This window comes from Acromyrmex echinatior, chromosome 13 (genome assembly GCF_024713525.1).
Source record: "Acromyrmex echinatior isolate Ae372 chromosome 13, ASM2471352v2, whole genome shotgun sequence".
Classification (NCBI taxonomy): Eukaryota; Metazoa; Arthropoda; class Insecta; order Hymenoptera; family Formicidae; genus Acromyrmex; species Acromyrmex echinatior.
In genome coordinates this window covers 488,472-505,462 of record NC_141864.1, presented here as the reverse complement: position 1 = coordinate 505,462, position 16,991 = coordinate 488,472, and the positions used below count along the sequence as shown (strand labels likewise).

The 16,991-nt window shown below is 32.6% G+C and overlaps 1 protein-coding gene across 3 annotated transcripts in view; it reads left to right on the top strand.

Annotated features, from left to right (window-relative positions):
• LOC105153240 (uncharacterized) overlaps window positions 1-16,991 on the top strand; it is a 354,849-nt gene that overhangs the window by 252,951 nt on the left and 84,907 nt on the right. For all 3 annotated transcript variants that reach the window (XR_015547195.1, XR_015547194.1, XM_087412646.1), the window contains exon 4: window positions 16,036-16,181. Coding sequence is in view for 1 of the 3 variants with exons in the window: in XM_087412646.1 (XP_087268772.1) it covers window positions 16,036-16,181 (146 nt within the window). In the remaining 2 variants the exon portion in view is untranslated. The remainder of the gene's footprint in view (window positions 1-16,035; window positions 16,182-16,991) is intronic.

The following is a 16,991-nucleotide window of genomic DNA, read 5'->3' as shown; positions in this document are numbered from 1 at the left end:
TAACCGCCGTTTGATTCTGTGGCTGAGTACTCAGGAACTTTAATAAATGAAGCGATAAGGAAGGAAATAAGTAATTGTATACAAAACCACAGGAATGGGAGAAGATAAGATAAAGTGTTATGGTGAAGCGGTGAAAAATATGCACAGTCATTATCAAAACCTAAAAAAAAGGCTAGGCGTATCTCTAGTGACACAATTAAAAAAGGAGATTAAAAATAAAGTTCCTATTAAGCTAAGAGTGGGAGTTACCAAGATAAAAAAGATAACCAAGAGAATAGTAGTAGTTGGTTGTAAAGATAAATTACAAGTAGATAAATTGAAAGAAGAAGTTTTAAAAGTCTGGGTGAAAAGTATGAAATTCAGACAACAAATAAAAAATTAAAGATAAAAATAATGGACGTGGAAGTAGAAAACAGTGAAAATGAACAAGACTTCTGAAATAAAATAAGAAGACAAAATGGATTGACGACAGTAAACATAAATAGGAAAATTATATTTAAAGCAACAAATAAAAGGACAATGAGAGCCATGATAATAGCGGAAGTAGACATATTGACCCGGGAGCACGTGCTTAGAGAGAAAAATTGAATATTCGACGGAAAATATGTAGAGTTCAGAACTATTTAGAAATTCTAAGGTATTTTAAGTGATGCGATTATTACATATTATACTTTGTGAAGGATTGCACTAGAGATGAAGCGTATGGAACTTGTAGCGGTTAACATGCGACGAAAGAATGTAATAGTTAAGTAAAAAAATGTGTGTATGAATTGTGAGAATAAATTTAAAACCTCAAAGATCAAAAATTTCAGTTCGGATCATTCTGCATACGACGCCGACTGCCTATATCTTAGGCAAGAAATAGAGAAAAAAAAAGAGTACAATTGGTGATAACGTATAACAATGAATGTGTAAAATTAAATCAAATAAAAATATTATGATGTATCTAATATTATGATGTATCTATTCAGAGATTCATAAGGCATAAGATTGAAATTGTATATATATATGATATTTTATCCCTTTGTGATAGTGTCCTACATATTTGGCACCTTATTAATTTCAGTTTATGTTTTTCACATAATTAATAACATATTGGAAATTACAACGACATTATCAATTTTGTAGAACATCAATTGTTATAAATAAAATGTGGAAAATGTTAACAAAATATATTTTATAAATCAACAAACTGGAAAAATTCATTCCTTTTTAACAATAAATGTGATTGTAACTAATCAACAATAACTAATTAGTCAAAAATGAAGTTTGAGAGGGTTTTTGGGTCGTTGATTACGAATCTGAAGTCAAAATTAAAAAATTCAAAATGACGGATCCAAGATGATTGACCAATTTGCAAAAAGCGACCTGATCAAGATGAAACCGAGTACACTGGAGTTTTCGAGATCGCTGATTACGAATCTAATATCGGATTTTCGAAATTCAATATGGCGGATCCAATATGGCGGACCAAATTGCGAAAAGTGATTTGATCTGGATAAAAGTAGGTATTCGTTAGTTTTTAAAATCACTAAAAAAAAAATTATATAAAATATAAAAATAGGAAAAAAATAAAAAATATCAAAAATATAAAAAAAATGGAACTATATACTCGCCACGTCCATGCCGTTAGTTCTGGGTAATGTCGAATGTGAGAATCAAAAACTCCGATTGCCTGTTTTGAATTTTATAATTCTAGCTACAAAATCATTTTTAATATTTGTCGGTCATATTTGACCTACAATTTTGAATTTCGTAAATCCATTCCAGAATTGTAACCAGCGACTTAAAACTTATTTAAAAGTACCTAGTTTCATCAAAATCAAATCATTTTTTGAAAATCGTTCCACCATTTTGGATCCGCTATTTTGAATTTCGAAAATCTGAGATCAAATTCGTAATTAGCAACTTCGAAAACCCCCGAGTAACAAATTGCAACTTAATTCTACGTAAAGAAAAATGTGTACTTTAAAGGGTTAATAAATGTAGGCTGGATTGTAGCAAGGTTTATAGAGACACATGTAACGAATGAAATAGAGGATCACGAGTTACAAATAAACGGCTATGATTTATTCGTGGGGACTCGAAATCCAACAGAACTGGTGGGGTATTGTTTTATATAGACAATAAAATCAAGTTTGAAACGATAGAATCATATGAAGGAAATTGGGAGACAGTAACAGTTAATTACGAATACTACAATGATATAATTATGTTGATGTATTATTCGCGCAATAGTCATGATACAAGATTTACTGAATATGTAGAGAAGGAGAGTAACAATAATTTACTGAGAGATAATGTTGTGACCATTGGGGACTACAACACAGATACGAACGTGGTTAACACTTTGACGGCCGGTCTTACATGTGCGTGAGTTCACTGAGCCATAAATGAAGATGCATATATTCTCAAAATTATTTAAGAAATTTGCGAAGTTTCACGATTAAAAATTACGCATAAATGGAGTTTACAGTTTTCGAAAGAGTGAATCTTTATCTTTAAATTGCTTTTTTATAGACTTTTGTATTCACCGAATTATTCAACGTTGAAGCAAAAATGATTCTTTTTGCTTTAATGTTGAATAATTCGGTGAAAAAAAAATCGTATAGAGGTCTATAACAAAGCAAATTAAAGACAAGAATTGACTCTTTCGATTGCTGTAAACCGCATTTTTATGTGAATTTTACTTCACGCCAGAGACATTTGTAAACGTTTTAATAAAGAAAATATTGGACCAAAAATGAAAAAATGGAAAGTTGACGAAACGAAGGAGTTAAAGCAATCATTAATTCAAATGAATCATAGGATTTCAGCTTATATGGAAAATTAAAAGTAATAAAAAAGGCTCTGTACTAATAAGCAAAAGGTAGTATAAAAGAAGGGCAAAGAGCCAATGATGTATATAAAAAAATTATTATTTTGTGCGGGAATGCACCGCGCGGAAAGATTCGAGTGAGAGAACGGCACACTGTTGATATGATACATGACAGTAAAGAGAACTCCGTTTCTTTGTAATTTAACAAAAGAATTTTCTTTAATATGCACAGTTACAAATTCAGAAAATATAATTAATTAAATATTAGATTAACAGAATATTAAATGCGGTCACCTTTTCCAAATTGTATTTGGAATCACGGTGATGGAAAATCTCGGCGATTTTCTCGGCACTTCTCGAAAAGATCTGTCTTATAGCGGTTTTCACTAAGCGGTTAGCACGGCGGTTTTACGAAACGATATAGTAGCGAGACTATGACTCTAAGAACTCTAAGAAGGAGGAACGGCGAGATCGAAGCATTTATTGCTTTCGGCCTGGGCTTTCTTCTTGGGAAAAATCCAATAAAATTTTGCCACAATCGTAATTATTGCGTGGCATTAGTTGTACAAAATTGATTGGCGCTTTGGATTCTTTTCTAACGACGTTCAACGTAACAGTCATGCGCGACAGAAAATCCGTACGTGGGATTGGTGACAGCGCGTGACGTATTCGTCGGAGCGCGGCGCTCGCGTGCGCGAATTGAATTGTTCTAGAACTTTCGATTGTCCGTTGCCGGTGCCTGTTTGCGTGTACCGAATTGTTTTAAAAAGACCAAAGGACGACGAATCCCTGACTTTGACGAGGATTAAGGTCAGGCTCGAGATGAAATTACGAGCTCACCTTATGCGTGCGTTCAATAACAATTACTGTCGGTCGATCGAAAGAGTTCTTACTTTTTTTCCGAATTACCGATCTCAAATAAATTTAGATAAGCAAACTTAATACAAAACAATTAAAATAGAATAAAATAAAACATAATTTATGTTTTATTTTATTGTATTTTAATTGTTTTGTATTAAGTTTGCTTATCGAAATTATAATTTTTTTATATACGTCATTGGCTCTTTGCCCTTCTTTTATACTACCTTTTGCTTATATGGAAAAGAAAACTATGACAGCAGATGATGCTTTCATGGATTTTATAAAAGTACAGTTTAACAATGTTCCAGAAAAGGAAAAAAATATAAGAAGAAAAATGATTATGAACGTTTTTACAACGCCACTACCGGAAACTGAGAGAATGGTCAACCAACGGGTAAAGGAACACCAATGTGATGTCAGGCTAAAACACGTCACGCAATCAGCATTATCAGAACACAACATCGAAATAGGACATCAAATACTTTAACAAAACAATCACAATAGCCAACATTACATCATACTTTCCAAGAAAGTATAGAGGAGCCATAGAGATACAAAAACTAACTAAATAGAGATAATGGCTACAACATAAATAAAATATGGAAAACCATTCTTCCGGTTATTGAAGACTGACCGATTCCCCCATCTTCCCCCCTCCCCACAATTCTCTTCTTTTCCCCTTACCACTCCAAGTAGTGTAATATAAACAGGAACGACAGAGGAACAGCTTAGTATCAGGCTGCTTCTCGCCCTGATGAAGTGGACTGCAAGGTTCACAAAATGTTGATATTCCAAGAATGGATCTGGACACGGAGGAAACCCGCGAAACGCATAATCTTTATATTTCTGAGAATGTTGTAGCGATTAAATAAATAATGTAAAATAAATATTAAATTAATATTGAATAAATATTAAATTAATATTGAATAAATATTAAATTAATTTGAATAAATATTAAATTAATATTGAATAAATATTAAATTAATTTGAATAAATATTAAATTAATATTGAATAAATACATGTTTTTGAGAATATTATTCAAAATGAAAAATTAATGTAATATAAATATTAAATAAAAGTTTAATAAATATTAAATAAATATTTTTTCTAAAGCATTATTTTAAATGAATTATATATGTATTATAAATATTAAATAAACGATGAATAAACATTTTCTCTAAAAATTTATTTTAAATAAATAATTAATGTTAAATAAATATTTAATAAATATTTAATAAATATTATTTTTATAACAATGTATAATTAATAAAAAATAAATATTAAAAAAACGTTTTAAAAATATTTCTTTCCTTATTGGGATAGGACCCCGGGAATCACTGTTTATATAAACGTAGGTTTGATGGATTACATAAACATGATAAGCGTGATGACGTTTCGCTATGCGTTTCGTATTTTTTATCACCGCCGCCCGCTGCGCACCAAAAATACTTTGGTAACAAAGACTTGCATATCTCTCTTCCTCATATGTTTCGTCATCTTTCCCGCCCGCGTTGTCGTTCTTGTTATATCTTCTTCTTGCACACAAAAATATTTTATCATACGCTTTTATTTAATGATTTAAATAAAGAGAACGCTTAATACGGTCGTGATCGTCCGTCACAGCGGGAAGATGCTGCGTAATATGATAGCGCGTAATATGATAACACTGCGATAATAAGAAAGGAACGAATAATGTTACACATCCAGATATGTCATTTAAATATGCGTTTATTTTTATATATAACTTAATGTTAATATATAGTTCTTACAATATTTATAAGCAGGAACATTAATTTAATTTAGTTAATTTCAAATCGAATTTTAAGCGCCTGCTTCCAATTAGCAATAAAATGTACAATTACTTTTCATACTGTTTACAATATTATCTAAAGCATAAACTATTAACTCACACTCTATGATTTTTTATTATAAATTTCACACAAAAAATCTACAGCATCACATTAATCGATGATAAAATTTTCACCTGAAAGTGTTACAAAATACTTAAATTTTTCATTGACGATGTACTGGCACAGCTCAGACGCAATGTTCTTGACGTAAGGTTTGAGTTCGAAGAGCACAGTTGACGGCTTTATATACAAACATGTATCGCGCAGTGTTAATTTGACCACATCCACATCACGCACTTTTATGATTCCTAAAACGATTGAATACAACAGGTGTCAAGTTATTCTTATGCAAATCAAACGGTTAACAAAACAACTTTATTAATAATTAATTCGATTACATGTTTCAACTCACTTTTGAACCATCCTCAGAGACAATATGACGTTGTCAATTACAAAAATTTTTTTTACAATATAATTCATCCCAGTGAGCCATCTATTAACGGAAACTAAACTATAAAAACGAACTTTAATAACAATCTAAAATGTATTAAAGTTATTAAAAGATAAATTTGTTGGAAGCAAAAACGACGTATTGTAAAATAATAAAAGGTAACTCACTAAAACAAAAATTCATCATGTCGCAAACACTTAAACTCTATCAGTTTAGTCAAAAATCAGTCTTTGAATTTTTTCAGCGAATCAGTGTCAATTATGTTGAAATTAATAAATAATTTTCAATATATCTAAAACGCTAATTGCAAAGAAAAAGAAAAAAGAAGGAGAGAAAACTCTGATATTAATTATAGTCCAGACGGACATCAAAATCACAAGAATTGCACAAGAATTACTATGCTTGACTCCTATTGCCCTGTTGTATCAAACCATTTTATATCATTAAGGAATCGTTAGGAATTAATTTATATTTACAATTTCTAGCATAAGATTTCGGACCGATGAAGATGCGATTGACTGCATGAAGTGCTCAATATCCGTCTTTCGATGAAAGCCCGCCACATTGCACTAAGCAAGATTATGTTATTACCTTGGTTGTTGCTAATTGCAATTTCCACAAAAGACAGGTTTTCCTACAACGATTATGACATCCGGGTATTTGTAAGCTGTAGGAGTCAGTGTCAATTTTCTTTTCAATATACGAAGGGTATGACAAGGTTTATTACAGAAAAATGCTCTGCAGAAGAAAGCAATAACACACGCACACACACACACGCACGCACGCACGCACGCACGCACGCACGCACACATATATAAAATAGAGGAGAAAAGGAAAACAGATAAACAAACTGTAGAGAAAAGGTATAAAAAGAAGTTGCGATCCGTCTGAATGACTGATGCAGTAACATTACTCAGCTCTTTCTAAGTTTCGTTCCATCTATCAATTCTTCTACCAATTCAGGAATGCATTTGGAATTGTTCAATCAAACAAGAGATGCAAGCGCCGATATGCGACAGCTTTGTCAGTGTAATAAAAGATTTATTTAAGGACATTCGACGTTAATACATGTTTCACGATGACATGAATATAATTTTGATTGCGACGTTGCGACTAAATAGTATGCATAATGATATAAAATTTAAAGATCGAGATGCATAAAAATTAATATAATATTTTGTATCGCAAGATGGCAAAATTAAATTTACAGTTAAATGATAAAATAAATTTAAAAAAATTTGAATTTATAAAAAATATATGTATACATTATATTATATTTTTTTTTATTCATTTTATTATATGTTCTTATATTTAACTGTAAATTTAATTTTGCGATCTTGCGATACAAAATATTAATTTTATTTGCACACTGCAAATTTATAAATGCATGCAAAACTATTACAATGAGTCTCAAAATTACATAACGTTATAATTATGCAAAATTTTTTACAGCATTAAAAATTTTTATGCATAATTACAATATTTTGTGCATAATAAAAGTATTATGATGAATATTGGCGAACGAGAGATACCGGAGTATCTCACTCGTATTAGTAACAAATGTGTGAGGCAGCGAAAGGATACCGCGAGCCGACATCACGTCCAATTACGCTTTCTGTTTCAATCGTGCGCCTTGCGCAAAGAACAGAATATCAGAGTGCCTCCCACTATTTTCTCCTTTCGCGCTGCACACCTCCTCCACGTTTCCAGTAATACATAGGTATGCGCTTTGTTACAAGTGTGTAGCATCGCGCGTCGAACGCCAGGGAACATCATTCCTGCCGGTGCGTGTACATACGCACATACTTAATATGTGCAGTATAGCGTCCTGGGTCCTCTCACATTTTGGGGGCGGACGCACCTGCGTTTTTCCCGCGACGTCGTTTGCGTACCTTACGCGTTCCGCGCTGTCGTTTCGTTTTCCTGTTTCGGTGTACTCCCGTACCGAGTGTTACAGAGGCCGGCGACTCCCGCGACCTTGGCAGAGTGACGCCACCTCACCGGAGAGAAGAGGAAGAAGAACGACCAGGATTGGGAGTCGGGAGACGATCGCTGATGACGGACCCGCCGGGGGCGCACGACACCTGACCCCGGGTTACACGCAGGTGATATCCTTCCTGCATTGTTACGCCCTTTTGACTATCGCAAAGCATTTTTTATCGCATCCTCTTCCAGGCGCAAGGTGGATCGAGAGCCGGTACGGCATGAAGGGGAAGGCCACTCTACGCCCCAAAGACGGCGAGAGCCCCGGATAGGCGCCTCGAGGCCACGAGGCGGCCTGAATGAAAAGGACTACCGCGATCTCTCAAATTTCGCGCGCCAATCAGGCGCGATAAGGCTCCCTCGCGGGGATAACGAGTTCTGCGTACGTCCGAGAGGATTAGCGCCCGGCACTTGAGCTGTGGCCCGCTTGGAGAGAGCACGCGAGAGGACGCAGGACGACAGCGGATTACGAGCCTTCCAAGGTCGATTAGGACGAGCACCTGCGAGGGAGTCACGGTGAGACAAGCGTCACCCCTGTAAAGTCGCCGGTTTCCGCGTCCGGGAGGTATAACTTATCGGATTTCTATCGGGCGTGTAATAGTGAGTGCACGTGGCATTACCGTGCACCAGAGTTTCGCGGGATTCGCGTACGCGTGTCGCCTCCCGGAATGGCCCTTATCGTCGGAATAATTCGAATGCGTCCGCCAAGGCCACAGCCTCGTCACTCGTCGTCGATTTCTTTTATCGCGGATCATATGTTGCGTCGAAGTTCCGCGCCGTAGTATTGTCGCGTATCGTGTCGTCTCAAGCGTCTGTAACGTAAAATTTGCACGTTTATTCGGTCCTCTGTGTCATAGCCAGTAAAGTCAATTTATAATAGTAATTGATAAGAGTGCGTATTCTGTCGTATCGAGACTGCGTAGTGTTGAGTTTGCACGTATTCGAGCCTTCTCTGCATCTCAGCTGAGCGGCGCGAGGTCACGCCGTGTCCACGCTACAAGCTGCCGAATTCCTTAGCATTTGTGAGGCGATGGTTCGTATAATTCGCGAGAGTATTTCCGTGTGGCGTGAGCTCGTGTCACGAGAATGTAACGAAATTGATACGCCTAGCGTAAAACCTCAGGGCTTATGTAAATCAGTTATTGCGCTCAAGTAGAGTTTATCGTCTCGATTGTATTGCCAAATGTGAATGAGAGTCGAAGACTCATTTAATATATTTATTACTTTTGTTATTGTTAATTCGTGTGTATTTTATTCTTGTCCCTATTCGCTCCTCCAAATGATCTGCTATCCTCGACCGCGAACCGCCCCCTCTGCCATTTCCGAGGCTGAGCTACCGGTTGAGAACCCGTCGACATTCGCAGCTCATTAAAGATGGCATAAAGAAAATATCGCGTAATTTCGGAAAAGAGTGGCACGCTCGCTCGTGCCTGGCGCCCAACTATTGTCTTGTGATTATTTGCCGCCCTTGAGAGCGGACGGGGGAAGACGCATTTCGATCACGTTTCGTTTAACGCCACCCGTCATCCGATCGCCTACGAGAACTTTAACTGTGAATGTGCGACGAAGTTGCGCCACGCTCGTGAGTGCGGTTGCAATACATACATATTTAATTTTTAATTTAATTTATTTGTGCATTATTTACAAAATAACAAAAAAAATGACTATAAAATGACTATAAATAATGCACAAATAAATTGAATTAAAAATTGCGCATATTAAGTACATGCGTATGCACACATACGTACATACACACGTACATATTGTATATACGAATAAACGTATGTACGAACGTATGTACGGTATCTGTATGTATATGAAGCCGTCAACTGTGTTTTTTATATTCAAACTGGAACATTGCCTGGAGCACGTATATTTTGAATTGTGTCAATATGTAAACAGTATGAGTAAAGAAATTAAATAATTTTTTACATCAAAAGTTGTATTATCTGTAAATTCAGTGTTATAAGTATTTTTCACAAAATTTATTTGAATGATAAAGCTTCTATTATAGAATGTGAAAAGTTTGCGCTTTAAATAATATTGAAAAACAACTGGTGAGTGAACATTGTTTTTCAAGGAGACATGTGTATGAACACAATTATAACATAACATTTTATAATATTATTAATACTATTATAAATCTAGCTATGATTGCGTTTCAAAATTGGAGATGACTTTATTGCACAGTTTATAGAATTGTCTAGTGTACTTGTTTTTAATTTATATTATAAATAATATTTAGGTAATAAGGTCAGTTTTTGGTCGATTATAGGATTTCATTTATCTAATTGATGGAATTAAAATTTATTTATTTAATTATAAAAATTTTTTTACGATTTACAGCATATACATTAGATTGACAAGAAAAAAAATTTTTTTTTAATCGGTCTCAGCTCAAAAGCTTCCATTTCATGTCGAAAGAACACCCCTAAATTTTTATTTAAAAATATTAAGATTTAGAGGTCGCTAGTGAGCGATTTTTAAATCAAAGTTTCGATTTTCTTTAATACATGTTTGATTTGATGCAAAAATGGCTTAATCCGAATTTTAAATATAATACTGTATGTCTTTTTGATCACTGAACACGGTGCAATAATTTATTTAGCTCTACGATATACGCCTTAAGAAATACTGCCCGATTAATGTGAAAAAATGAATTTCGAGTTCAAATTTCGATTTTAGCAAGGTTCCAAATATTCAAATGGATTGTTATTCCCCTTAAATTATATGTCCCCTGAAATGTCTGTTCACTCAGAATAAGATCAGTTGGAATTTTCCCGGAACCTCCTACAGGATCTTTAAAAGTTTCATATAACTGGATTATTAATATGTTTTTAAGGATAGAAAAAATTTTTTCACAAGTTCTAAAGTATATCGCTTTGTGGTCTTAATATCTTCAAATGAAATGCCTCAATTTGTCAACAAAAAATTATTTATTAGAAAATGAAATAAGGTAATTTATTTTAATAAATTAAATTTATTTAATAAATTTTGATTTAATAAATTAAATCATATTTTTGTTATTATGTACTCATTTCATTTTCTAATAAACAATTTTTTGTTGTCAAATTGAGGCATTTCATTTGAGGATGTCGAGACCACAAAGCGATATATTTTAGAACTTGTAAACAAATTATTTCTATCTTTAAAAACGTATTAATAATCCAGTTATATGAAAATTTTAAAGACCTGTAGAAGGTTCCGGGAATATTCCAACTGGATCTTATTCTGGGTGAATAGACCTACAATTTAATGAAAGTAACAATCCATTTGAATACTTGGAACCTTGCTAAAATCGACTTTAAATTCGAAATTTGATCATTTTTTCACATTAATCGGGCAGTATTTTTTAAGGTGTATATCGTAGAGCAAAATAAATTATTGCATCATGTTCAGCGATCAAAAAGACATATCATACCACATTTAAAATCCGGATTAAGCCATTTTTGCATCAAATCAAACATATATTAAAGAAAATCGAAACTTTGATTTAAAAGTCGCTCATTAGTGGTCTCTAAATCTTAATATTTTTTAATAAAAATTTAGTAGTGTTCTTTTGGCATGAAATGAAAGCTTTTGAGTTGAGAAACTGACTAAAAAAAAAAAATTTGTTTCTTGTCAATCTAATATACATATACATATATATATTATTTCTTCGTAAAGTTTATTTGTAAGCATACCAAATTAGAAATAAAAATCTTTTATAAATAAAATTATTATGTCTTGTAATTAAGGTAATTAAATGTTATAAGATACATGCAAAACAAAAAAATGAAAAGAATAAAAAAAAATGGATTAAATTGATAATATATAATATAATTGTATGAAATATTAATATATTTAGGAACGTTATCGAAATGTTACGAATTTATCGTTTGTCAATATTAGAAAGTTTATGATTGATCACAATAATGAGACAAAACCATATTGCAACAATTTAATTAATCCTATTATAACAATAAATAATTGTCGTTAATAAACAATAATTTGATATTGTGGCAGTGAACATGGACCGTGCAAACGTTCAAAGAAATAATGTATTTATTTTTATCTAAGGAATCAGTTGACTAACAATGTTGATCTTTTGTATATTCAAAAAGATATCACAATGTTTTTAACATTAAAGATGCGAGTAACGAATTCTTTGCAATTAGGATAACTTAGGTCGTGGTGTACGTCTGAATGGAATACAATATACTTTTCATTATAACGTCTGAAAAATTAATACTATATTTGTAAAAGTACGTAAAATTCCACATTGAATTTCACACTATCCGAAAGGAAAAAATGAATAAAAAAAGAAAAAAATAAAGTTATATGTAAAAATAATGAAATAGAAAACACAAGAATGAAAGAAAGCTCTAATATATCAACCGCTCAGTGAATAGTTACCGCCGCAGTCATCGCATCAAAAACCGTCTGTGAGGATATTATATTTTAAACGTTAAACAAGAATTGTATATTTATGTTACTCTGTGTGAAATTAATAAATAATATTGCATCGTCGATGATGCATTTGAGTCGTAATATAAAGAACTTGGATTTCGAAACGTGCTTATTCGCTATAATACATGGTGTACCAAGCCTAAGACATAGCAGATATATAAACATATCAATATGTGTGATTCGAAGTTTAATGATCACGTAAATTTAAATCTTCCTACATATCATTATACGATTCATAGTGTTACTGATGGAACATACAGCGAAGCTCATTCACACATAGACGTTGTGGAACATATATTACTTCCATGTCATGAAATGTAATTATGATATCTACAATATATTAAAGTAAATCACACATAGAGGCAAAATTGAAATAACTCTTGATGCGAAAATAATAATTTTCAATAATAACTTGGATATGTTGCTGGAAAATATGAAATGGTGAGCACTAAATAGTGAGACTTATGGCGGCATTACTGATTCAGTCAGTTAGTTCACATACGCTGAGGATTCAGTGGAAGTGAAGATTCAGTGAAGCTTTTGATAATTTATGGATCAATTTTTATAAAATTTTGCTTATACATTTTATACGTTATGTATTATATTTTTCTAAGGTCTATTTACATATTTTCTACAACGCTTCTTCTCATACATTTTCAAAACTTTGCATACCTCATATCTTGATGAGGAGATGTGCATTGACATTGACAGCGTATAAGTTCCTGGACATCGAGAAAATTGTGATCAACGACAATCGAAGCAACCGCATAATTCTGCCTTATTTTAGGAAGGCGTTCATCGAGAGATGTGCAGATAGTGAGCGATTAATGTAGTCAACTATCCCATCATCACCACTGATTCATGATCTGAATGTAGAGCTTGTTAAAATATATGATACGAAAAACGTAACATTATATGGTATATGCTTGTACATAAAATCAACATCTTCTTATTCGAACTTGAGCAATGTGTCGAAAATGCGTACTATAATGTATGCATGGTGTTAGTGAAAAATTCAAATATTTTGTATCATTTTTAAGACAAAATTGTATTATTGATAAACGCGATGCTGCAAACACTTTGCAAAAAATTTGTGATAAGAATTCTATTATAAAATGTGAATTAGTTTATGGTTAAAATTATATTGCATGCTGCATTAAATAAATTAGATAAATAAATCTATAAATAAATCTATAAATCTATAAATCTATAAATCTAAAAAATATATTTTTTTGAAAATTTATCTTTTCCCTAATTTCTTCATCATTCCTTCTTCATATCTTTGCGATATTAAATTATCTATTATAATGTATATGATATATAGGATATATAATATATCATATATATTAGATAATTTAGAACAGGTTGTTCCATCTTTTAGTTTTACCTGTTGGGTAAGTAGCAAGATTATCCAATGACGTGGATTACTAGATTTATCTCACAGGTAAAATTTGTCAAAAAGTGGAACAACCGGCCCTTAATATCACGAAGATATACTATCTATAATAAGAAGACGCGTATTTTCTGCAAACAAATTAATCAAATTATTAAAATAAAAATTGAATAATAAGAAATTATAATTCTAATCTCTATTTCATTCCGGGTTTCCTCCACAATCCTAAAATATTTTTTTCTATGACATCTTTCTTCTATGACATCATTCTTGTCACGTAACTTTGAAACTTGCACATTCCTGTATCTCTTTACCGCAAGTGGAAACGAATCTTCTTTCTCTATAATCAGAATTAATTAGTATTATGATAGCTGTTCAGTGCTACGTAGTACAATAAGTGTTTGATAGCTATTCAATAATAATTTATAACAGTTCGATAATTAGGAACGATCAGCTATTTGTATTACTAAAAATATTACTATAATTGCTAAGTTAAAATCATTGCTTTAAAGTCATATCATTAAAAATTCGTAAAGCAAATATTTATTTAATAAAATTATGAACAAGAATAAAAGAGAACGTGGGAGGAAATATAACGGAAAGAAGAGAGAGAGCGCGAATACTATGACGAATATAGGACTACAACGGGTGGGACATTATTATGGGACATATATGGCAACTCTATTTGGCAACGTCGCAATGTATCAAAATTACATTCATGATGTCATCGTGAAACATGTATTAACGTCGAATGTCCTGAAATAAATCATTTATTACACTGACAAAGCTGTCGCATATCGGCGCTGGCATTTTTTATCTCTCGCTTGGTTGAACAATTCCAAATGTATTCCTGAAGAAATGGGGGGATGAAACTTAGAAAGAGCTCGGGCAATGTTATTCCATTAGTCGTTCAGACGGACCGCTACTGCAACGCTTTCCAAACGATTCCGTGAGATTTTACGTTCCTATTCAAAATGAATAGTTTTACAAACAATAAATTTTCATTCTATAAATTTTTTTTATATCTTTTCTCTACAGTTTGTTTATCTGTTTTCCTTTTTTCTCTATTTTATATACGTATATACATAGTATATTGTATATATATATATATATATATATATATATATATATATATATATTGTTTTCTTCTGCAGAGCATTTTCTTGTAATAAACCCCATCATACCCCTCGTATATTAAGAAGAAGATTTACATTGACCCCTACAGCTTACAAATATCTGGAATCGTCGTCGGATCTGTTTTTTGTGGAAATTGCAATTGGCATCAACCAAGGTAATCACATAATCTTGCCTCGTGCAATGTGGCGGACTTTCATCGCGCATCAAGACGCGCAAATATTGAGCAGTCCGTGCAATCAATCGCACCTTCATTATTATTAGTCCAAGATCTTGTGATAGAAATCGTAAAAATGCGTGATGTGAATGTAGTCAAATTAACACTGCACGATACATGTTTGTATATGAAGCAGTCAACCATACTCTTCATATTCGAACTCTAACATTGTGTCGAGGACATTGCGTCTGAGCTGTACTAGTATACGCATTTCATCAATGAAAAATTTAAATATTTTGTAACACTTTTAGGTAAAGATTTTATCATCGATAAATGTGATGCTTTTTTATGCAAAATTTATAATAAAAAATCTTATATAGCGTGTGAGTTAATAGTTCATGCTTTAGATAATATTGTAAACAGTGTGAAAAATAATTATACATTTTATTGCTAATTAGAAACAGATGCTTAAAATTCGATTTGAAATTATAATAATTAAATTAAATTAATGTAGTTTAATTATGTAATTACAATTAATTTGTTCGCTATTGTATACTTTATAACATCTTATACATATCCTATTTGAAAAAGTCCATGTTAACATCAAAAGTCGAATGTTTCGAAGTATATTATTGCCTCTTTTCCGCGATGTTAATTGGTTCTTTTCATGTGCTTTTTTCGTGAATGGATATTGATAACTTTTACGCAACGATAACGTTTACGCGTCGTTCACGAAATATGCACATGGATTTTGACAAAAAAAAAATTATAATACAATAGAATTATAGTGCAGTTTAATTAGCGCGCGCACTTGTTTTGTACTAGTATTGATAAATACAACTGTAGTATTAATTGAAACATATGAAAACATAAACCTCGACCGCGGATGAATTCTTGACGACCGTGTCTCAAGAATAACAATTCTTATTTCATTGCAGTGTGCCCGTGCCAGAATGCAAACCCGAAAACAGGTCTGCACATGGTTCCGGGAGACGCCCGGCTCCACTCTTGCGATCTAGAACTCTACCAGCTATCGTTGTACCCGGCCTCAACATACTCCAAGCTCAGATTGATGCACGTTACGGTAAATATTAAAAAATTAAAATCATATTTATCCTCTTCTGCGAATGTCTTATGCGTCGTCTATAATGAATAGTAGCAGTAAAAGCTGTAGATACATTAAGAATAAGCTGGTTTTCCGGTCTAGCCATAAATGATTAATCGATCAACGTCAAATCGATGTCGAAATGGTTGAATCGCTTTCGCTTATAGACTTACTCTATGTCCTATTATATCCCTAGCTACAAGTGATTAATGAAATTAGATGTCGATCGATATTGAATCAGCATCGATTTGACGTTGATTGATCAATCATTTCTGGCTGGGAAAACCAGTTTACTCCCGATGTGTCTACATGCTCTACTATTCATTGCAGACGACGCTTGATTACACTTTTTGTACACAAATATGATCATCATTATTGTTGTCTAGATTCATCTGTTATGATGATATAATGTTGTTACGAACGCGAAGCTGACGCGACATAATATATCAAAGAATTATTATGCCTATGAGAGCTAAACACTGGATGTTCACGTAAAGAATTTATTCAATTAATATAACAATATACGTTTCGATCCTATTGTGGATCCTTTTCAATATCTTAATAACCTATGATATAATACAATTAAACATTTATAAGTTATACAATTACAGTTTGAACTTTAAAAATCGAATTGTGCGACTTGTAGTCATGTCTTGTGCTATAGTCATAATTAATTGTAATATCCAAGCGTATTCTCATTGTAATTATCCAGTTAACTATATAAAAATATTGGAACGAATTAACAATACATAAATGATAAATAATAAATACTATTTGAAACTTACATGA